Source organism: Arabidopsis lyrata (genome assembly GCF_000004255.2).
Source record: "Arabidopsis lyrata subsp. lyrata unplaced genomic scaffold ARALYscaffold_8, whole genome shotgun sequence".
In the NCBI taxonomy this organism is placed as follows: Eukaryota; Viridiplantae; Streptophyta; class Magnoliopsida; order Brassicales; family Brassicaceae; genus Arabidopsis; species Arabidopsis lyrata.
The window spans coordinates 18259323-18282835 of record NW_003302548.1 but is presented as its reverse complement, the minus strand read 5'-3'; the positions used below and the strand labels follow the sequence as shown (position 1 = coordinate 18282835).

The following is a 23513-nucleotide window of genomic DNA, read 5'->3' as shown; positions in this document are numbered from 1 at the left end:
TCTTTGAAAAACAAAATATCAAAAAGCCAAAACTCAAAGTTTTGTATTTATATTTATATATAAAGTCTATTCGATTGTGACTATCTTATGCGTTTGTAATTTTTACATTCATATATTACTATGTATTACTCGAGACTTTATTGTTCAACTTCAACATCAAATTTATCACAATTCCTCGACACAGTTTGAGACATTTAATTATCGACGGATGTCTAGCGCGTATATGAAATTAGCTATCAGCATATATACATTGACCAAAAACATGATCTAATACTTTAAGAAATAATTGGCCCCATCATGGCTCTTGCACACTTTGTTCTCCATTCTATCGAGTTGGAACGTCTCCGGAAATTTAGATTATTGCTTGATATATTTGTATTTTGGCATATTTACGATGTATACAAGCACGTTAACAGTATGTAAGTGAATTTGATTGTTGGGACTTTGAATAAAAATAAAATAAACTAGAGTAGTTGTTTTTTTTTGTTCTTTTGGTCATCAATGCATGTGGGCTTATCTTCGGTGCAATAACATTGAATGTATCAGTTTAAAAAACAAAAAAGTGTTGCTTCGATCATCAATCAAAAAAAGATACAACTCCCGAAATTCCCGCCGGGCATGTAAACACATTGGATTCATCCATTAAGAGAATACAGTATCACAATTTTTCATTACTTTTTAGTCGGTACATTATACTATTTTGTTTATAAATAAGACTAATATGGCGACAGAAAATAAATAAATTAATATACGTATGCGTATTTCTGCAAGTACCCCAACGCGGCACCAGCATTAAAAATACACACTTATCTCGACCACAGACACACAACACATCACACACATAAATATAACTATATAGCTAGAAGAAAAAAAAAAAAAAAGTGTTATCAAATAACAAAAAAGGTTTGCGGTTATATATTACACTGTACCTAGACACAACCCTTTTTTGGTCTAGACGCATACGTATTAAACTATTAATTATGGGGTCGTATTAAATTATTAATACATAAGCCATGGTATTTTTGGTATTCTATTTGTTGCAGGCGGTTCGGTAAATCATGATTTTTACGCACACAATATATTTTGAATAATGTAAAATCTCACATGCTTTGGATCATAGATATACAAATATGATTTCTAAAATAATCTTTCAACCGTATAATTGTTTTTACTTATTCATTTGTAAAATAAAATAAAAAAGTTCATAACTAAAAATGTTATAAAAAGAATCATTTTTGATAATATATTGAATTGTACATTAATGCAGTTTTTGATAATTGATATTTGATATTAAATATGTATAACCGCAACCGCGCTTAAACGTGACATTTGAACGGAATTGCGGAAAAACCAAAGAATCTTAAAAATAACACATTTTCTAATGATGTTCTTAATCCTTTATTCACAAATAGATACGTAATATGAACGGTACAAATGACACATTACTGATAGTAATGATATTTTTGAATATGGAAATAAGTAATTTTCCATTTTTTAAAAATAAATGGTATCCATCAATCACACCCAATTCTCCTTTATATTTTTTAAGTCCCAACCAAAATTTAATAAAACTCAACTATACCGACAATGAAGTATTTCCTTTCATTATTATTTTTGGACTATAGTCTACAATTATTTAAATAAGTCTTACATAAATCCATAAATGATAGAATCTTTTGTCATCAACAAATCCACGATATATACGTATGGAAAAAGCAAATCTCTAACTTATATGATTTCAATAAATAGACAATAATGTTCATCTAGTAGCTAGTAGCTAGTAGCAACTTTACAAACTCAAGAATGGATCAATCCATAACTTACAAGACAAGAAAGAGAAAATTCTTTGTTCTTCCGTAAGAAGAAAGTCACACTCCACATCAATGGTTCAAGAGACAAATAGCTAATTAATTAATGTTTAGTTCGTACAAACCCAAGTTCACGTGTCCTCCTCCTGCTTCACGATGTCGGTATGGCTTTGAATCGATATCTGTCGCAGTCTTGAGCACAACATGCTGCGTATGGAGACCACTCAAAAGTGATTGAATAAAAACATCAAAAGAAACCAAACTCTTAAACTCTTTGTTAATCACATTTAACTGTCTTAATTATACCTTAATTTGTGTCCTGTTATATGTATAGGTGACGTGGACATTCCCGTCTCCGGCTTGTATAACCGCTGGGTACGAAAACTCCATTCCCGGAGATTCCTCCAACGTTAAAACATCGGTCCATGAATCACCGTCGTCTAAAGAAACCCCTACTTTGAGCACACCTCTTGAGTCTGTGTTGTAAGCAAGCACTAGCCTACCATCCTTTAGCTTGACTCCATCGATACCTGTCGATATTTTCGTTAATAAAATCGCGCTAAAACGAAGACTAATTTATACAATGTGTTTTGTTTCGATTTCAAGAAACCTGAATTTGGGTTTGGGAGAACCGTTGGTACTGCAAAACTCCAGTTCTCACCGCCATCAGAAGATTCTGAGATACAGATTTTGTCAATGCCGGTAAAGGATCTGAGTAAAACCCGTAATTTCCCAGCTGCGGTTTGGTATGGAACCGGTTGGATCACGCTAAGACTTTTGCCTTGAATGTATATTGGCCCTTGCTTTCTCCATGATCTACCTGCGTCTGAAGTGACCTGAATCAACCAACACATTTCGGTGTAAAAGCATTGTAGCATACTCTAAATACAGAAATCAAACCAAATAGTTTTAGGGAACCTCCATCCACGCTCCCCACGAATTCCAACTCTCAACAGATGATCCGCAAAGGAGTGTACCGTCTTCAAGCAATATAGGCTGCAGAAGAAAGAAGAAGAAGGAAGCTAAGTCTCTAACCAGTACAAAAGGTTTAATCTTTATCGAGTAATCGAGTCTGTGCAATGCAACAAGTACCTTGTTTTTGATGGGACCGAGAATCCCGGGAGGAAGCTGTTCTCTTTCAGTCCAAGTTCTACCTTTATCGTAAGATCGTTTCATGCAACCGCTCCATCTGAGCTTATCACCAAAACAAAAACAAAACAGATAAAAAAAATGAAACAAAACAAAAGAGTTACTCGGTTAATTGAAAGACATACTTTTGAACCTCCTGGCCGATTTTGTAGAACAATAAGAGCTCTTGAGATGGAAGTTTGAACAAGACAGGGTTCCACATTGGAACTCCTGGCTCTTCATCAACAATAACCGGTGAATCCCATTGACCATCCTGAAATAACCAATCAATTGTTACACATAATTATGACGTTAGAGACTCTAAATGATTGAGAAGTCTAACTACTACCTTGAAATGCTGCAACCAGATTTTGACATCAGGTGCTCCTTCCGTGGTGCCTCCGAAATACGCAGTCAGAAAATGATCTTCAACAACCTTCACAAAATGTATAAGTTGAGGACCCAATCCATCACTGTCTGATACTACTAAAGCTCGAAGCAAAAGGACCTTGTGATGGTCTAAACCTCAACTATGGTAGAGGCATGACAACTCTTGAAGGGAGCTGAATCAGCAGGGAATGTGAATGTCTCAAGCAACACTTTGAAATCTGTTTCTGACATCTGAGAATTTCATCACTCAACATATCAGCAGTACTCATAAGTTTCTTGTTTAAATTCCATGGAAATTGATCTCAGATATAAGTAACATCACTTCACATCACATGAAACAGTAGTTAGACTATGCATTGTTCTGATCATAGACAATACCATGATTAGCTTTCAAAGAAATCAAATTTCCGAAACATGAATTTCCCAAATCGGAGTTGCAAGTTTTCGTCTTTCCGAGAATTCAAGTTTGCAAAACCCTAAAAACTTAACCTTTGAGCAAATCTAAAAAAAATTGCAAAACATAGAGAAAGATGAGCTTACCTTAAAAAGTCTCAAACTCTCTCTCTCTGTTTCAGTTTCTGTTGAGTGGAGTCAACTCTACTTTGGCGGTGATGACATTGACAGTGGCGGTCAGATCCACCATTGACGTTTCCTTTGTGATTTGCAGATTTAAATCTACAGGCTTTTCTAAATAGGCCCTTATAAGCCCAATGGGCTTGATATAAATAACAAAAAGTTGCTACTACTAATTCTTACGATTTCCATTTAACAAAGGAAATTGCAATAAATTAATATGGTATTTTATTTGTCCTGAAAATAAGCTCAACGGTCGAAAAAAACAAAACAAACAGAAAAAACAGAACAAATCTCTTCCTCTCTGATCTGTTTCAATTTTTGGATTTCCTTCTTCTTCTTCCTCTTAACTAATTTTTGTTTTTCAGATTTTATCTTTCCTTTTATCAAAAAAAACAACAACAAAGATTCAAGCTTCTTATCTTTTCACAAAAACCCAGAATTCCTCAATTTGTTCTGTTTTTTCATATACTAATTCTTCAGGAAGATTAAAAGTTTCAAACTTTTTTGGGGAGATGGAATCACCATCGATTGGTGATTCAGTGACGGCGAGGATGATTCCACGACATTCTTCTCTCGATTCGTTCGGAGCAATGAAAGTCTCCTTATTGGTCAATCTCGCAAGCATAAGAGTCTCTAAAGCAGAGCTTCGTCAAAGAGTTATGCTTCCTAAATACCTCCGCATCGCAATCCGCGATTGCATTCTCCGTAAAGACGATTCCTTCGCCGCTTCCTCCTCTGTAGCACCGCCGTTAGACAACGCTTTGACGCCTGAGGTTCCTCTGATGGTCTTCGTTAATCCCAAAAGCGGTGGTCGTCAAGGTCCTCTCATCAAGGAACGTCTCCAGAATCTTATTAGCGAAGAACAGGTGTTTGATCTAACGGAAGTGAAGCCTAACGAGTTTATTCGATATGGATTGGGATGCTTAGAGGCATTAGCGTCTCGAGGTGACGAATGTGCTAAAGAGATTCGTGAAAAGATGAGAATTGTGGTACTTTTTTTTTATTGATTGATCTTTAATCCAAATTTGAAATGTCTTTTTCTATTGCCACTGGTTTGATCACTCATTACAGGTTGCAGGTGGAGATGGAACCGTTGGTTGGGTTCTAGGATGTCTCGGTGAACTCAATTTACAAAACCGGCTACCTGTTCCTCCGGTTTCTATTATGCCACTCGGAACCGGAAACGATCTTTCAAGAAGTTTCGGATGGGTGAAAAAACAGATCTTATTGTCTTTATTTGTATCTTTAATCAAGCTCTGTTCTAATTAGGGTTTATGTTGGTGTTTTTAGGGAGGTTCATTCCCATTTGCGTGGAAATCTGCGATAAAACGAACACTTCATAGGGCTAGTGTTGCTCCTATAAGCCGTTTAGATAGGTAAAATTAGTACATGATATGAACAATATGTTTCTTGAGCTCTCTGCTTAATATTTTGATGTTGAAATCTTGATGTAGTTGGAATATTCTGATTACAATGCCTTCTGGTGAAATTGTGGATCCTCCTTATTCTTTAAAAGCTACACAAGAATGTTACATTGACCAGGTTTTGATTTTCTCACTAGGACACAAAATTAACACTCTTTGTGATCATTAGTCTTTGGATTATAATTAGTTAGTCTTTGTGTAGCAGGGTTTGGAGATAGAGGGAGAGATGCCTCCATCGACGAATGGCTATGAAGGAGTCTTCTACAATTACTTTAGTATAGGTATGGATGCTCAAGTGGCTTACGGTTTTCACCATTTGCGCAATGAAAAGCCTTACCTTGCAAATGGCCCTATCGCCAATAAGGTTTTACCAAAACCTCTTGAGAATGATAATTTTCTCTAGGAAGTTTTTTTATCAAGAAAGAAAGCTAACGCTTTGTTGTTGCAGATTATATACTCAGGATATGGTTGCTCTCAGGGTTGGTTCCTCACACACTGCATAAACGACCCGGGTTTAAGGTATATATTAACACCAAGACAATATATGTTACAACCTCAAATTGTGGTCTAAAACCGGTTTGTAACTATCGGGTTTTAGGGGTCTCAAGAACATTATGACATTGCATATAAAAAAGTTGGACTCATCCGAGTGGGAGAAAGTACCAGTTCCCAAAAGGTATCTACAGAATAGAAACAAGAACACATTTAAAAGCTCTTAATTGGGTTTCTAATGAAACATGTGTGCATGTTTGCTGGTTTTTGGGGACAGTGTAAGAGCAGTTGTTGCATTGAATCTACATAGCTATGGAAGTGGAAGAAACCCTTGGGGAAATCTCAAACAAGATTATCTTGAAAAAGTAAAACAAACACATTCTTCTCACTCCACAAATCTTCTTATCAATTCTCCTTCTTATTAACGGTTGCTTGTGTTGTACGTAACAGAGAGGCTTTGTGGAGGCACAAGCCGATGATGGACTACTTGAGATCTTTGGGTTAAAGCAAGGATGGCATGCTTCCTTTGTTATGGTTGAGCTCATATCTGCCAAGCACATTGCACAGGTACTTCAATTCTAACATACCAAACCGGTTTTATAGATCAATAATTAACAAATATTTTAATCTAATGAACTTCTCCAAAACCAGTAAAATCTAGAAGTCTAGTCTCGTTCTCATCCCATTTACATATCTAACATATACAATTACACTACATAAATCTGAATGATATATATCGTTGGCAAATCGCGGTAGCTAATGCGAAAAAAAATGGGTTTTAACAAACAGGCGGCAGCGATACGGCTGGAGATAAGAGGAGGAGACTGGAAAGATGCGTTTATGCAAATGGATGGAGAGCCATGGAAACAGCCTATGACCAGAGACTACTCTACCTTTGTTGACATTAAGAGAGTCCCTCACCAGTCTTTGGTCGTCAAAGGAGATTGACTATTATCTTGACTTCTTAAAAACAAATTAATCTCTTCTTATTATATATTTGTCAACAATGTAATTGTGAATAACAAAAATACATGGAAATTAAAAGTATATACTTATCTACGATTTAAAGGCGACCAAAATGGCAAGGTTGGTTTCAGCAAGAAGTAACTAAAATTTTGGAGTGGAGGATGAGTAGACGGACACTCATACAAGAACATATACAATTGGACCAAAGAGTTATAACTTTCATAAAGTACTAATTGCCATTTGTACGTACGAACCACTTGCAATTTCTCTGTACTTTGACTTTTAGTACCAAATCCACTATATGTAAATTATGTCTAGGGGTAAGGTTTGTTTTTTTTTTGGGTCAAAGGGGTTAAGTTTCAAAACTGAATAATCTTAAGAAGATTAACAAATCATAAAATCATTTCTATACAATGATCATGCATGTCTATTTATATTCATAACAAACAAACAGAAAGAAACTACAAACTACATAAACCTAATTAGTTGATTGAATATATATAATTAACTCTTACTGGTTTGTAGGAGCCGATATATAATCAATCCTATAAGTTGGTGTATTAATGCTTCACTTCATATAATTTACGACGTAAAAATCAAAATCCAGAGCTTAAATATGTACATATCAGCACATAAAGTAAATTTCATAATATATTTTCAAGAAAAATAAACTTCTCTCTATATTTCAAAATCGTTACAATTTGTTTTGAATAAAATTTTTAAAGTGAGCTTCGATGGGACCAAACTAGCTAATAAAGATGTTAAAATTTCAATCACGGAATCTGCTAGTTAACGCTTTCGGTTTCTTCACGCTGATTAAATTTCAAACAGTTTTTGTATAGAGAAAATTACGACATATATTTCGTAAATTAAAACAAATTACTAATTGAAAAGCGGGAAGCCAAATATAAACTTAGCTTTATATCGGCTTCGCTTTTTTTATTTGACTCACTTTTGATTATTTTTGTTTTATCCTCTTCTCTTTTAGATTCCTTGTTCGTCTTTTTTTTCTTCCGGAAGCTTGTATAACAAACTATTTTCATATAGCAGTATTAATTAAAGGATTAAAAAAAAACTACAATAATTTCTTATTATAAGTGTATAAAAATATTGGAATTGTGAATTTGAAGTAGTGTTATATATATATATATATGTGGGGGGTCAAAATTATGATGTTCCAAAAAGATTGAAATCACATTATTAAGACGTGGGACTACCTTTCTTGTAAGAAAATAATGAAAAAAAATAATAATAATAATAATAATGAAATTATTCATGTCTCCTATAATAATTGTACTTCCATCTCTCAAAAGAAGAACATACTTTTTCATTTTTATCAATAAATTTACTAAAGGAAGTTTCACACCATGCACGAGATTAAATTTTTGTTACTTGATAGAAGATATGCTAATTTTAGAACATATCTTCTCTTCTTTCCTTACGAGCAACATCAGCTATACCAATTCTTGGTTGTTAAACCATTTATTACCTCTATTCTCTGCGCTGTTTGCATTTGTCCACCAGAAAACGAAAACACCGGTAAAGATGGAATATCAACTCTTTTTATCCGAAACATACATGTATTATAATGATCGTACTTAAGATGTAGTTACGACCATTAATTTGATTTAGAAACTCTTGTATATTCCAAGTTCTTTTTCTATATTATCTACGCTTCAAACGTGTCTGTTTAACGATGGTTAACACTTCATCTAGATTCATGCATAAACAACATTTATACTTAACTCAGATTAGGGAATTGATACGGACCACATAATTTTTTTATTAATTTGCGATATGTTTACTTATATAGAAATATTCTGTTTTAGTTATTTATATCGTTAATAATGTTCCTAATTAATGTTAGTTTAATATGGGATGATATACACATCGGATCCAAAGTTATGGGTTTTATAACTTCAGAGTATCCCCATATATAAAACTATAGTGAAAATGAGAGTTTAACTTAATCGCAATAGATTAATGAAAGAGTGGGATTTGGTTGGAATCTTTGTCAGAACATTGTTTGCTTTGGAAGCATTTAAGAGTTTTTGTAATATATAAAATGTTCCCTTCTTTATTCAATTATCTCTATACTATCTCTATACTATTAAAAGAGAAGTACAAATGCAAATAGATCGGGTCAAAATGAGAAAATTGACTCAAAATTCTGAAATCGGATCTTTGAATTTTTTTTGGAATATGATTTCTAATTAATATTTAATAATGAAAAATCTAACTAAAATAAAATATTTATTGAAATCAAATAAAATATGATTGTATTTATGATAACTAATTATAAAAGTATATTCCGAACAATACTATACATTAATTACGTATAATATATTTGTTCATATATTTTTGAACTAATTCCATAACAATCAACGTTTTGTCATTAATTTTGCTTATTTTAGCCAATTAGCATTAATTGAAAGATATCTTACTTGCTTCAAAAGATTTCTAGAAAATTTATCACAACTAACCCATCTATTTTATAAATTAAATAGATATTTTTATTTTGGTCGTATAAATTAAATAGATATGAAATCTATGTAACTAATTTTAATTTAATTAAATTAAACGAAATTATGGTATTTTCATACTGATAGCTTACCAAAGAAGTTTAATTTTAAAATTATAAAGATTTCTTGAATATGATTTTTAGAATTATTCAACAAGATGATAAATATTTATTAAATTTTGCGAATCATGAAAAATAATAATTAATTTTTAATCGTTATATTTTACCTTTCAAAGTTTCAATCTCTCATCTAAGAAATAGGATATAGATTATATTATGGGGCTTTTGCAAAAATGCCCCTTTTTCAATGTCACTTTTCAAAAATGCCCCTTCTTTAAAACCTTATAAAAAATGCTCTTAAAAATATAAGATTTACCCAAATATGTATGTAACATTATTAAAACATACACAAACTACATTTATATGTATCTAAAATCTTATAAATACTTTATAAATACCTTATAAATGCATTTTAAATACCTTTAAGAACCTTTAAAATATCTTGTAAAACCTTTGGAAAACTTTAAAATCCTTTAAAATAACTTGTAAAACCTTTAAAAATACCTTATAAAACCTTATAAATATTTGGATCGAGTCTTCAAGTAGTAGTTACAATCCATAAGTACCTTATAAACCTAATAAAACTTTATAAAATTTTCAGATTTAAAAAGGGGCATTTTTGAAAATAGACATCTAAAAGGGGCACACCAAAAGAGATTTTTAACAATTTCTCTTATATTATTCATATGTCCAAACTCTATTTTGTTGTATGACTAAACTTTAAATAATATTCCCACTAGAGCTGTCAAAGCGAGTTGATTCGTCCCGTTAAGCCCGTTTTGTGATAGGCAAAATATATTTTGACATATAGTTAGTTGGTCCACACGACCCGCAGATAGCATATATGAAACACAAATCCGTCCCGCAAATGTATGCTGATTTGCGGGGTTGTCCGTGGATTTTGTTTAGATAATTTTAAAGTAATGAAAATTTAAAATACTACTAAAATAAATAAATAAATAAAAATTAGAGGAAATAATTTTATATCTCATTATATTTATAAATATTATAATTTCATTTATTAAAAGTTTTTAAATTACCCAATGTTGAATAAATTATACTTTTATCAATAAATACTAACATGCAGGCTGATCCGCCAACCCGCGGACGAAAATCGATTAAAACTTATGATCTACTGCGAATATCCGTGTGGCCCGTTTATTTACGGGTTTAATATATTTTCACAAATATGCCCCATAGTGAGATGATTTGGGCTCGACCCACGGTTTTTGACTTATTTTTACTGCCCTAATTCCTATGAATCATCTAATTTTAGAATTCTAAAATATAAAATTCTATTTTTAATCATAATTAATATGATCGGTTTAATTATAAACATTTAACATTTTCTCTACAATTCTTTATTATGAATATTTATAAGTACACTACCCGATTCGCTCAACTTAAAACACGCACTATTAAACTTAACGTATGTAAACCAATATTCTCTCGCGGTGGACCGCAGGTCCGATCCTAGTTAAATCTTAGAAAACTATTAACACAATATTAGTGGACTCATTAAATAATTGTTAATTATATTTGTTGTATGATTAATAATAAAATAAAATGAAAAGAATAAAATGTGGAAATGAGGACGTAACGTAAGAGATTAGAATAGACAGAGAAAAAAACGTAAGTGATTGGAAATGATGGAATGATCGTTTGTTCTTGACGTGTACCTCTGAGTGGGAAGCTGACGCTGAGAAATGGACCCCTTATTATCAATTATTTATTCAAATATTTCCAAAATCATTATTCTATTACAAATTTATTCATACGAAACAGTACGAAATTTCCCTAGACGACAAGAACAAACACAACAAATATTCCTCAGAAATTCCGTCTTTGCCAGGAGACCTCGAGAAGAAAAATGCCTTACATTAAGTTTTTTCTTATAACTGTATGATTTTGGACCAAAACATAGCTAAACTAATTTTTAAGCGTAAGGAAAAGGAAAAGCAAAAAAAATATACTATATATTTTACAGAAATGCAAAAAAATACAAAATATTACCTGAATGGAGATGGATTTAATAAGAAAACAATGTTAGAAAAGAATATACATATAGTAGCTTGGAGATTTTTCTCAAGTAAAGACAAAAGGAAAGCTAGCCTAGAGATTGATCGAGTTTGGAGGATCTAATGTTATAGTGTTGTTCACATGGTTTGAGACTTTGAGTTTGGAGGATCAAATGTTTAGTGTTGTTCACATGGTTTCGGTTATTTGAGGGAAGTGAACTCTGCGAATGACCTTAAAAATACTTTTAAAAACAAGAAAATTAAAAACACAAGAGAAGTTTGTAGCGAGTACTGATTTTAATGGTTTATTTGGGAGAATTTTGATTTTTTTTTTCTAACTGGAATTTGAAATTACTGAGTATATAGTGATATAGAAATTTGAATATGGGCAACACTAAAGCAATTTTCTGACAATAATTTTCACATTCTCTAGTGAAATTTTCAAGGTATTTTATTAGTCGTCATCTCATCGCAGTTTGGATATTAGCAAATATAGCTGTTTTTTACTTGGTTTCAAATATAACGAAAATGTTTCATCGAGAACGAGAATAAATTATGCACTGATCTCTTAAATCGAGTTGTCTAAAAGTTCGGACGCTCTCTTTTAAACTAGTAAAACAAACTATTGAAAAAAAAATGAGCATCATAAAGTGAGTTGTGTGTGTTGTTTTCAGTTGTTCTAATCGTTTTCTCAATGTGTGTGACTAATCGAGAAAAAGCAAATGATAGGAACTTGACCAAATAAACTTTGATCCAAATAGACTGTGCAAAAACGTGGGACCTTTTTTTGTTATCTCATATATAGTTTTTAAAATTATCATTGATGAGATAATTGAGGCCTCAGGGATATGGTTTGGTATGTTGTTTCCAGCTTTTTTTCATTGGGGTTTTCCACTTTTCATTTTTAATATATATAATCTGTTGTACTTCTCTAATATTTCATTAAAATAATTTTGAAACGTAAAATTTGTTATGTTCTTGCTAGAATGATGATTTTGGTGCATAGTGGATTTTTTATATATATATCATAAAAATTCGATAGTCACTTGTTAAAAGCATTTTATGGTGGTGGTGGGCTACCGTCTGTTTTTTCATTAGTATTATTGTATTTTCGATTTTCGAAAGGATTTATGCGCAGGTTCACGTGATATATAAAAACATTTTACTTATCATGATAATCATCTAATAATTTTATATGCTACATATGAATATATGTGAAATTAATTTGTTTATATATAGTAAATATTTATATGTATATAGATATAGCATGAAAATTTATTGAGAGCGAGTGCGAGTCTTGTAGTCCTTTCTTTGCCGAGTTTTCAAGGTCTCATATATATGAATTCATTTGTTTGTTTGATTTTTAACAATCATGCATATAGAAAAATATTGGAGATGCAAAATGTTGGTTATATATAGTGGAAATCGAAGTAAGAAGATTTAAACAAACATGTATTTTTAGTTGTTTTAGGTAACGTTCACTTTACTTGTTTGGCGTTAACGGTTATTACGTTTCCGGCTATCTCTCTCATGCGACGCCTAGATAACCGCCTTGACCGCCTAAAATTATATAGAACTTGTTTAATGTATTTTTTCAATTTCAATTAGAGTTTTATATATACATAGTTATAAATATTTATATATTATTTAATATAAATATAAATAAATGTCTTATTTAGTTTTTGTTTATAATTTCGTAATTTTTAGTTTTATATATATAACTTTTATATATAATATCATATTTATAATGTTTTATGTTATAAACGTCTAAACCGTCTTAAAAATCGCCTAGGCTCCGATTAGGCGTTCTAGGCGCTAGGCACTGGGTCACCGCCCGCTTAGCGCCTAGCGCTTTCTTGAACACTGGTTTTAGGTAACGTTCACTTTACTTGTTTGGCGTTAACGGTTATTACGTTTCCGGCTATCTCTTCACGTTTGCATCGCTCACCTAAATTTTAGCGGCTTTAACGGAACCGTTTTTGGTCAGTCTCTTGTCCTTATCTTATTCCCCTTAATCGCCTCTTAAAAACCCTCTCTCTTCTTCACAGTGTTTCTTTATCTAGTATCCCATCAATCATTGTTTATTTCTTTCTTGTTTTCTATTTGAAAATTCATCAGTTTCATGCCAATATAAATTAGAAAAAGAAGTATTAACCAAGTAGATGTTGATCTTAAGATGACTATTAGAGAGTATAACCACTAAGAAGATATTTTCATAAAGTCATACTATATTTTATTAGTGGATTCGACACTATGTGAATGGTTGTTAATTATCTAAAACAGTGTTTAAGTGTTACAATAAATGATTACGAATATTATAATTCTTTTGTTTATCCTTGAAGTATGATGGAATCGAAGATATTTTTGAAATTATCCACTGATTAAGCTTAAAAGTAGTAAGGAATACTGATTAAGAAACAGACCACATTAATTTGGGTCCCAACTTATTACCAGTACCTAACCAACACAAACTCATCATTACACGGCTCGCTATATGCATATAAACTTGTAAATTATTCTCAAAATACTACATAACATTCCTCTGTAAAGGGGATTATTGTTTAAAATATCTTTTTTTTTGGGAAAAACTTACGAAAATGCCCTTTTTTGAATAGTTTACGGATTTTGCCTTTTTTAACACTTAAAAATGTACATATTTAGGATTTTTTTTTCCAAAAATACGTATTTTATACCAAATACTAAACCCTAAGAACAAATAGAACCGACTAAACCCAAACATAACGAGTGAAACGCATGTTAAATCATATTTTTGGAGCATGAAAAAGGGCAAAATGCATAAACTATTTAAAAAAGGGCAAAATCCACAAATGCTCTTATAAAAAAGGACAAAATTCGTAATTTATTCTCTGTAAAGCTTGTAGTTTCAATTTTTGAAATATATAAACCCTTAACCTTGCTGAGATTATAAATGTTACCAATCATTTTTAAAAGCTACTGGTGTGAATGTGAACGTCGATCATTTATGTAAATTTGTATGTAACAAACACACATTTTATTGACTCTAGAAAAAACAAAAGTAGATTTGTTTGTTCTTTTAGATGTTTGTACGCGACTTAAAAAGGACAAAAAAATGAGAATGGTAAATCTCAACAGCCACAACAAAAAGTTTACCATTGAATTAAGAGTTTTCTTAATATACAACTTAATACTTACCTTATCTTAAAAGTATGTTTGAAATTCATAGGGAAAAATTGTTAATGTTTTTTTTACAAAAAAATAATAATTCAAATTACATATACAATGGTTAATCCTTTTGGATTGATACACAACCTCAATTACTTTGGCAAACGGCAAAAATAAGACATAACATAAGACATAAGTTATGCACTCACGTCACGACTCCATGTAATCATCAATGATAATTGATAAACATAAAAACTGAATTCATATTGCTTTATTTTCTAACTCACTCATTAGTCATTACATACAAAATACATAATAAAGAATAAAATTTTCCATAAATCAGAAGTAGAAAGAATCTCATACGCAAAATAATAAAATTAAAGAAAATTGATACGTCACACACAATCCACAACGTTAATTCGCTTCCTCTCTTCTATAAAACCCTCTTCGTCACTCATCTTCCTCCTCACACCAAAACATTTTCTTAAAAAAAAAAAACACAAAACTCAAAACCATCTTTTTTGTTTTCTTCTCTCTCTTTGTGGAAAAAAAAAATATGGAAGGAAGACAATATTACCCTCCGAGAGAAAACGTCGACGGAAACAGAACCGCCATGGGAGGACCTCACTCGCCGTGGCATTCACCGGTTCCTTATCTCTTTGGTGGTTTAGCGGCGATGCTTGGTCTCATAGCTTTTGCTCTTCTAATCCTCGCTTGCTCGTACTGGCGTCTCTCCGGTTATCTAGACGGCGAGGAAAACCAGAGCAGAGAGAGAGATCTTGAAGCCGGAGACGTCAAAACTGAAAAAGCAGCGGTGAAGCCTGTTGCTTTGCCGGAGAAGTTCTTGGTGATTATGGCCGGAAATATCAAACCTACTTACTTAGCAACGCCGGCGGTAAAAACGTGTACTTGTGACGATGATGACGATGGAGATGATGATGACGTGGAGGGTAATGATCAGGTGGTGCGGCGGAGTAGTGAAAGTAACGGTGAGACACATTGACAAAAACAGAGGAAAGGAAGAGAAAAACAGAGGATCGTCTATTTGTGAACAGTTTTGAAGAATTGTTTGCAGCTTCTGACCCGGTTGCGTCGGGTATCCGGGTCGGGTCAGAACTCTACTTGATGTTGAGACTTAATAATCCTACGGTGGTGGAAAATTTGGAATTGGGATTGGATTATTTGGAGGTGCTTTGATCAATGATGTATTTAAAATCTCAGCTTTTGCCTTCTGAATCATTTAATTCGTTAGGCTTTTTTTTTTTAGTTGTAAGTTATGTTCCATATCTAGGTCATGATGAGGGAAAAAAATGTAAATTTCTGAGACTTTGAATGGGAAATTTGTGATTTATGGAATTGAGAATGAAAAACAAATAACTATCTTAGAAGACTTCAATGGAAATTTCTTGATTATGTTTCAAAATCACCAAAAAAAACAAAGGGATCATATGATGAAAAAATTGTACTGTTATGGTAAGGTCCCGTTCATGTTTTTCCGTGGGATTAATGTGACAATTGTGGTCCGAACAAAAAAGAAAACAGAGAAAATATCAAAAGAGTCTCCAGGTGAGAAAATTGAAGTGATTACCAAAGGCACGTGTGAAGGCACGAGCAGAAGAATGTCTGATTTAAAATTCTCTATAGGTGTCTCTAAATTGATGCGGCGAGGTGAAGCAGTTAAATTAGCTTCAATCAATGAGATTATGAGAGTCATGAGACCCTAATCGTCTAATTAATTTAATTTTTAATGACTTTTAACTGCACTAATAGGTTTCTTTTCTTTTTCCCTTTCAATCTTATCTTGTAGCCCTAACTAGGCTTCTTTTCTTTAGTATTACTTTTAAGCCATGGATTCTTTTACATGTACATTCATCTAATGAAAATGGATTACCAACTATAAATACTGAATATTCGAGTACAGAAATTAGACTTTAATGAATGACCGTCAATTTGTTGCCAAATTATGTTCTTCTTTGTTGCATACAAAAAGTTTTGTTTTATTAAAACAAGAGTATTTAATCAAGCTGTCGGAGGCGGCTATTCGGCTTTAAACGTGGATACGATAGATATATGTTGTGTTGAGCCCGATGTTAGATGTAAAAAAGTTTTTGGATTGGTTATTGGGTCGAGAAAATAAAGTTGGCTAATGGTGGGTTTTATTTGGACCCATTGTAGTTATATTCACTTTGTCCCCTTACACAAACTTTGGGCCAACATTGATCCAACAGTTGATTATTAAACTAGATTTTATATAAATATACATCAAAGAATCGTGAACCAAAACTCAAACTAATCTTCAAAGCTAGTGAGAGAACTGGGTGGGTATTCTTGTTTCTATTGCATTCATAGTGACTAATCATGTTTAAAATCATAGTGGAAAAACTCGAACTTTGAACTTCCAAGTTAAATATTGCAACTACGTACTGATACTAAATTAAAATCCAAAATCTATATATGTCTGAATTAAACCGTTAAATTATATTTCATTGTTTGCCTAATTATAAGATCCCCGAGTTTGAGATATCTAAATCTAATGCACGTGTATGATGTGTACGGAGGTTAGTGTTGTGTAGTATAAGACAAACAAAGCCAAGTAATCTTCGGTGCATAATTGCACATGTAATTATATGATTCAACGTCTTGTTTGTTGATATCATCTTTTGGTCCATTTCTATTATTACCTTTCATTTCATTTTTTTTAACATAACAATATCATAAAATATTGTGTACTTAATGTCTTCTCAAAGTCTCATTCATTGTAAAAAGTTAATATATATCTTCCCTCATTTGGATTGCCCATTCATGGCTCACACTTCCCTCTACCAACCCTTTGAAAACAATTTTTCATTTCAATATTCTTTTTTTTTTTTCTACTTATCTCTGAAATCATTGATCCTAAACTACTATTTAATCATTCTTTATATGATTGATAAACAAGATAAACAGTTATAATAAGAAAGTAGAGGCCAAATAGCAACAATGGCTTTGAGAGGAAGACAAAATCAAGAACATGAGATGAGACTACTTAGGCACAACAACAAAACATATCCTTTTGTCCCTATGGCCTTTGCTTACACAACAATCACCTAACCACACATTCACTTCAAATCCCATCATTGTCTCTAATGATCCATGTTTTTTGTTTATATAATATATTTGAAGCATATGCTTGTTTAGCTCTAGACTATCATTTGATTTCCAACAACAGTTTATGTGTGTATATATTTTATTGATACTCAACGAAATTTTGATCTCTAGGTTAACATATAATCTTGTGAGACTAACCCATATTGACAATATATTTTAAAATGAAACATTTGTTGATTGTTCTCACTAATTAAAAATTTATATCAAATTAGTTAGTAGTCAAGAAAGACAAAAAAAATCTAATAACTATAACTTTAAGGGCCTGATTGGTAACAGCTATAGCTTTACATTTTTTGCTGTAGAAATATGACTGTATGTTTATTTGCTGTGGCTGTAGATTTTATTGCTGTAGTATTTTGGTTGTAGAATTTAAAATTTTGGAAAGTTAAAAATTATTTGCTTTAAGAAAAAAGGTTTTCTACAGTCAAAAAAATGAATTAAGGAAATATTTTGGCTGTGAGAAAAGAAAAAGAAAGCCAAAGCTTCTAAAGCTTGATTGGATGTATTTCAAATCCTTAGAAATTTTTTTGCTTTGTAAAAACTCTAAAGCACTTGCCAATCAGGCCCTAAGAGCACTTCCAATGGAGTGTCTCAAGAAGTGTCTCAAGGATTAAAAAAAGAAAAAATAATTAAAAATAAGAGAGAGAATGAGACACAGTGTCTCATTTGAGAAACTGCGAGACACTGTGTCTAACACTTGGCATCATTTGATTGGTTAAATTTTTTTTTTAATTAATTAAAATTCAAACAAATAATTTGTTTATTATAAAAATATTAAATTATTATATTTGAGAAACTTATATCGTTTCTCACCATTGGAGATGCTCTAAGTCTTTTAACTTCTGATTCTCGAGTAATATTATGCCAAAAAATAACTTCATTATACTGTCATTGGCCTTATTGCGGTTTATGCTTCTTCGTCAAGACTCATACACACAGCTAATGATTATCACATGCAATGATCATCCCTTTTCCACACTCTTTATTAGTCTCAAAACATCTTTCTTCTTCCTACTCATCTCCCAAAAAACACTTGTCTTCTTCTTCAAGTGTATAGAATCATTGTGTTCTCAAAAATTCCGAACTTAGAGTGAGATAAGGGAGCAAAGGGCCAATACAAATGATATCTTGTTCAGAAGAAGGTAGTAACAAGATCCTTGTGGCAATCTCGTTGGACCGCAACGAGAGCCAAAATGTTCTATCTTGGGCCATCAATGTTCTTGCTAAACCAAGTGACACCATTGTGGCTCTTCATCTTCTTGGTTAGTCAATTTCCTCTGATTTTTTTCTTCCGATCATTTGAATAGTTGGGAAATGAAATTGTTAGTGTTGTTGCAGTTGGTGAAGAACCGAGAAAATTGCCAATGAAGAAGAAGAAGAGAACTCAGATTCGACATGCCAAAGCTCACGTTATCTCCATGCTTGGAGAGTTCGCTTACACTTGCTGCCACAACCAGGTACGACCTCTTTATTTTTGGAAAAGAAAAATTGGCGCAAGAGAACTTTTAAACCGGACTAAACCGGAGATTGTAGAGCTTTAATGAGATAAAACGTAATAAATCCAGGGTTTTTGTCAAGATAAAGGCGAACTCATTCATCATTGATCTCAAACCAATTGTTGGTGATGTTTTATAACCATTGATTTCGACATAATTGCATTACACGATTACTTTTCGGGTCGAATCAATTTTGTGTTCGAGATGTTATATTTCATAAACTTTATACTCAATAAATAAATTAGTCTATATCATCTATATATGATTCTAAGTATCATTTCACTTGATCTAAACTAAATAGTATGATTTTTTTTTTTTTTTATGTATATAATTTTGTCTAATCGAATTTTCGGAAGAAAATGAATGGTAATGGTAAAGCCCATTTAAGCCCAAGAAAATCCGCACGAATTCTCTGGACGGTTGGCGTCGAAACAGAGGAAAACGCGCGTGATCACACTCGCAAAACAAACATATAATTATTTCCTAATTACGAATCCACCCCGCGTTAATACTGTTATTACAATATTAGCAATATATTCCTGAAAAATAAAACCATTCAAATTTATTTTTTCAACTTAATAGGTGAATTTGGAAGCCAAGGTAGGGTTTAGCTCAAACATTGGAAGAGGACTAATCGATGAAGTCAAATCGATTTCTGCTCATTATCTTGTTCTTTCTCGACCAACAACCCACGAATTCAGGTAACAAAACCGGACATTTTCCGGTCCGCTTTAAAAATCTTCCAATTCAGAATTCTTGTAATAACTTGTTTGTGTTTTCCTCTCCATTTAGGATATGGAATGACATCACAAGATATGTCTCCGACTTTGCTCCATCAAGTTGCTCTGTTGTTCTAGTAGGAAATCAAAGAAAACCGCATAAAGATTGTTACTCTGACTCCGCGATTTCTCGAGGTTAGATCCCATTCAAGTTTGGTTATAAGAGTTGCTAAGTGGATTTTAAGACTAACAAATATGTTTTTCTTAGACATAAAGAGTGAGAAGTATTCACCGCGCAGTGTACTAAACGCTTTATCAAGAGATTCACTTAGCTCTTCGGGAGATGATGCTTCAAGCTTCAATGGTTCAATGGTCTCTTCTAGCTTCGCTTCGCCTTCAGGGAAACCAAAACATAAGCCAATGTCTCCATACAGATTCATATCTTCTCTTATCATGAACTCTCCTCTGAGGAAATGGAGAGGAAGCGAGACTAAGAGCAAGCTTAAACCTCAACCTTTAATTCAATGCTTCACTTACAACGAGATTTCAAAGGCCACGAATGGTTTTGATCAAGGTAAAACATTAGAGAGAGACCAAACTTTGGATCAAAATTAACAACTAAAGACACAAATTTGTTCTTTATAGACTAATCTAATTTAATTATTTGTTTGAATTTCAGAGAACATTGTAGGCATAGGAGGCTACTCTGAAGTGTACAGAGGAGATTTATGGGATGGAAGAAGAATCGCAGTGAAGAGATTAGCCAAGGAGAGTGGTGACATGAACAAGGAGAAAGAGTTTCTTACAGAACTCGGCATCATTAGTCATGTCTCTCATCCCAACACTGCTCTTCTCTTAGGTTGTTGTGTTGAGAGAGGTCTCTATCTTGTCTTCAGATTCTCCGAGAATGGAACCTTGTACTCTGCGTTGCACGGTAATCTAACTTCATACTACTTTGATGTTGTGATTATAATATTTCTCCAGTTCTAGAAAGAATATAAACATTGGACTGGTTTTTTCATTTATACCGCTAAAAAATCAAAACAGAGAAGGAGAATGGGTCGTTAGATTGGCCTATACGATACAAAATTGCGGTTGGAGTTGCTCGAGGGCTTCACTATCTTCACAAACGCTGCAACCACCGGATCATTCACCGCGACATAAAATCTTCCAATGTTTTACTTGGACCTGATTATGAACCGCAGGTGAGCTTTCTTGTCATGAGAGCAATTCAAATCCGGTCTCTATATGTTTGAAATGTCGATGTGAATATCAATGTGCAGATAACTGATTTTGGATTGGCGAAATGGTTGCCTAACAAATGGACTCACCATGCGGTTATACCAGTTGAAGGAACGTTTGGTTATCTAGCACCAGAGTCCTTAATGCAAGGAACAGTCGACGAGAAAACCGACATCTACGCATTCGGTATTCTCCTATTAGAGATCATAACTGGACGAAGACCGGTTAATCCCACTCAGAAACACATTCTCTTATGGGTATAATTCTAGTCATACCTACTTATTTGCCTTCTTAGACACGAAAGGAACCCCTCTGGTCGACTTAGAGGTTTCCTTATTGACTTTTTTTTGCCACTACAGATTTTACTGTCACATAACCAGTTTTTCTTGTTAAGTCTAATTTATTTTTAATGCAGTTGATTATTAAATTCATAGGTTTCCAATTCAAATATGAAAACAAATGTGGATTGGTTCATATATTTCAGTGTTTTATCTCTTTTCTTATTTTAGATATGTAATTCCTCACATTGATCATTATATTGATTAAAAAAAAAAAATTAACAGGCAAAGCCGGCGATGGAGACAGGTAACACAAGAGAGTTGGTTGATCCGAAATTGCAAGATAAGTATGACGATCAACAGATGAACAGGCTTATCCTTACGGCTTCACATTGTGTTCAACAATCACCCATATTACGACCAACCATGACTCAGGTTGGTTACATATTCCATACCAATCGTAGTCATTAGAACCAAAGGGTCCAATAACCGAATTTCAATGGTTTGATTTTGTAACTTTGTATTGTGTAATCAAAGGTACTGGAGTTGCTCACAAATGGGAACGAGGCTGAGATTGCAAAGAGCTGGAGAATGCCTAAGGATATGACTAATGACCATGATGATATTTTGATAATAATGGATGGGATGACTATTCTATGATTTTCGGATACGATGTTCCTTCGGATTCTTCTTTTTGATATTTTTGTCTAATATCTACTGATTTCTTTTATTTAGATTTTTTTTCATTCTTTTGCATGTTATGACTTATGAGATCTTTAACGTTCCCTCCATTATGTATCAGGATTCAAAACTAATAGAAATATCAAATAAGGTACATATACTATATTTCTCCAACAGTAGTGATCATGGTTCCAGTTTTTAACAATTAAAAGCAGAGTTAGCCAAAACGAACCATAAAATATTTCTTCTAGATTAAGAAACAAATTTATTGTATCAAATATGTTATGCGTTTGTGTGTGTATAGAATAAGATACATAAATTTTTGTCGTTATCGATAAAAATGATTTCATGAAAAATAAAAAGCAGTATCACTTTAGTTCATTAAGAAAAGAAAGCAATATATTGTATGAACCAAATCGTGACAGTTTTTTTGGTGGAATTTGTAAATACATATAATCCAATAAGAAAAGAAAGCAATAGTATGGATCTCAATGGTGACAGTTTTGTCGTGGAATTTGTAATAACATATCTAATAAAGGAAATTTGGATACATCAACTGAGATTAATTGAAAAAACTTTAGCGTTGAAGCTTAGGGAAAATTTTTGCCTTCTTTTCGTGCTGATGTTTATTATTAAGTAAACTGCAAAAATATTAGTTAGACAATGTAAAAACAATTAAGCCATGATATGTTAGTTATTTTTGTTAGTTTCTTTGTTTTGTTTTGCAATGGCAATGTTTATCTAGTGGAAGATGGGAACTGTTAGGATAGGGATTAAGGTGCAGAAGTGGACCACGAGAGCAGCCCCTTGGGCCAGTGATGCACGTGGTTAGGGTATGGTCGGACCCTCCACTTGTCTCCTCTTCGACCCAGTCTATGTCGGACCCACTTTGGGCCATGCAGGTCTCTCTTTCATGAAGCCAACAAATAATCATCTCTTTTTTCTTCGTTCTTCCCAATTTATTGGTTCAACTGTTAACAAGTTTTTTTCCCTTTAAATGTGACAATGTGCGTCTTTATTACCTCTTTTTTGGGGAGTTTACACAATTTAAAGATTGCTTGGTTTGACAAAAAAAAAAACTCCCCAAAATTCACGAGTCATAATTAAAAAGTTCTTATTACTTATAGTCATAGATGATCGATTTTTTTTTTTTTTGGGTACAATCGATTTTCATAAAGTATATAATATGTATAAGCATTTTGCTATTGACAATATTGTGTCACTAATCACTTAATCAGTATACAGTAGTCACCATTACCAGATTTTTTTTTTGTCACACTATTAAAAGATTCATATCCAACGGTTTGTAATCTGCTTAGACGATGATGAACAATCTATGAGTGTCTTACTTAGATGTAAACTCGTTCGAATCTGGTCACAGATACTGACGTATATATATATAATCAGTTAAGAAACCACAGCT

General features: G+C 32.7%; 4 protein-coding genes across 5 annotated transcripts; 3 read left to right on the top strand and 1 right to left on the bottom strand.

The window, feature by feature from the left end:
• Positions 1–1707: 1707 nt before the first annotated feature.
• On the bottom strand, positions 1708–3985 carry LOC9302299. 2 transcript variants are annotated; one of them, XM_021016316.1, is made up of 9 exons: positions 3867–3985; positions 3462–3557; positions 3286–3372; positions 3083–3210; positions 2901–2997; positions 2727–2804; positions 2419–2644; positions 2115–2338; positions 1708–2015 (listed from the first exon to the last, which is right to left on the bottom strand). In XM_021016316.1, the coding sequence occupies exons 2-9, from the start codon at positions 3555–3557 to the stop codon at positions 1908–1910; spliced, it is 1044 nt and encodes a 347-aa protein (XP_020871975.1). In that variant the 5' UTR covers positions 3867–3985; the 3' UTR covers positions 1708–1907. The 2 variants fall into 2 exon arrangements, with proteins under 2 accessions (XP_020871975.1, XP_020871974.1); XM_021016315.1 differs by lacking the exon at positions 3867–3985 and adding an exon at positions 3705–3842.
• Positions 3986–4212: 227 nt separating this feature from the next.
• On the top strand, positions 4213–7136 carry LOC9302298 (diacylglycerol kinase 4). The gene is made up of 10 exons (XM_021025995.1): positions 4213–4891; positions 4974–5111; positions 5193–5278; positions 5357–5444; positions 5532–5690; positions 5775–5845; positions 5925–6002; positions 6096–6183; positions 6269–6385; positions 6608–7136. Exons 1-10 carry the CDS (start codon positions 4415–4417, stop codon positions 6764–6766), a joined length of 1461 nt encoding a protein of 486 aa, XP_020881654.1. The 5' UTR covers positions 4213–4414; the 3' UTR covers positions 6767–7136.
• Positions 7137–14792: 7656 nt separating this feature from the next.
• Positions 14793–15917, top strand: LOC9302297 (protein GLUTAMINE DUMPER 3). Its single transcript, XM_021016158.1, has one exon. It carries the CDS (start codon positions 15084–15086, stop codon positions 15528–15530), a length of 447 nt encoding a protein of 148 aa, XP_020871817.1. The 5' UTR covers positions 14793–15083; the 3' UTR covers positions 15531–15917.
• A 2753-nt stretch (positions 15918–18670) lies between these two features.
• On the top strand, positions 18671–22248 carry LOC9300601 (probable receptor-like serine/threonine-protein kinase At5g57670). The gene is made up of 10 exons (XM_021021549.1): positions 18671–18936; positions 19013–19131; positions 19753–19871; positions 19963–20084; positions 20158–20463; positions 20569–20823; positions 20937–21094; positions 21173–21388; positions 21695–21844; positions 21947–22248. Exons 1-10 carry the CDS (start codon positions 18795–18797, stop codon positions 22067–22069), a joined length of 1710 nt encoding a protein of 569 aa, XP_020877208.1. The 5' UTR covers positions 18671–18794; the 3' UTR covers positions 22070–22248.
• The last annotated feature ends 1265 nt before the right edge of the window (positions 22249–23513 follow it).

Bases quoted from the DNA above. Each gene is read 5' to 3' on its own strand.
- LOC9300601 (XM_021021549.1), top strand. From the start codon at position 18,795: ATGATATCTTGTTCAGAAGAAGGTAGTAACAAGATCCTTGTGGCAATC. The intron at 19,872-19,962 runs GTAACAAAACCG...CTCTCCATTTAG, and splicing joins CCAACAACCCACGAATTCAG to GATATGGAATGACATCACAA. The intron at 20,824-20,936 runs GTAATCTAACTT...AAATCAAAACAG, and splicing joins CTTGTACTCTGCGTTGCACG to AGAAGGAGAATGGGTCGTTA.
- LOC9302297 (XM_021016158.1), top strand. From the start codon at position 15,084: ATGGAAGGAAGACAATATTACCCTCCGAGAGAAAACGTCGACGGAAAC.
- LOC9302299 (XM_021016315.1), bottom strand. The intron at 2,805-2,900 runs GTACTTGTTGCA...TTTCTTCTGCAG, and splicing joins TCGGTCCCATCAAAAACAAG to CCTATATTGCTTGAAGACGG. The intron at 2,339-2,418 runs GTTTCTTGAAAT...AAATATCGACAG, and splicing joins TCTCCCAAACCCAAATTCAG to GTATCGATGGAGTCAAGCTA.
- LOC9302298 (XM_021025995.1), top strand. From the start codon at position 4,415: ATGGAATCACCATCGATTGGTGATTCAGTGACGGCGAGGATGATTCCA. The intron at 5,846-5,924 runs GTATATATTAAC...ATCGGGTTTTAG, and splicing joins ATAAACGACCCGGGTTTAAG to GGGTCTCAAGAACATTATGA. The intron at 6,003-6,095 runs GTATCTACAGAA...TTTTGGGGACAG, and splicing joins AAAGTACCAGTTCCCAAAAG to TGTAAGAGCAGTTGTTGCAT.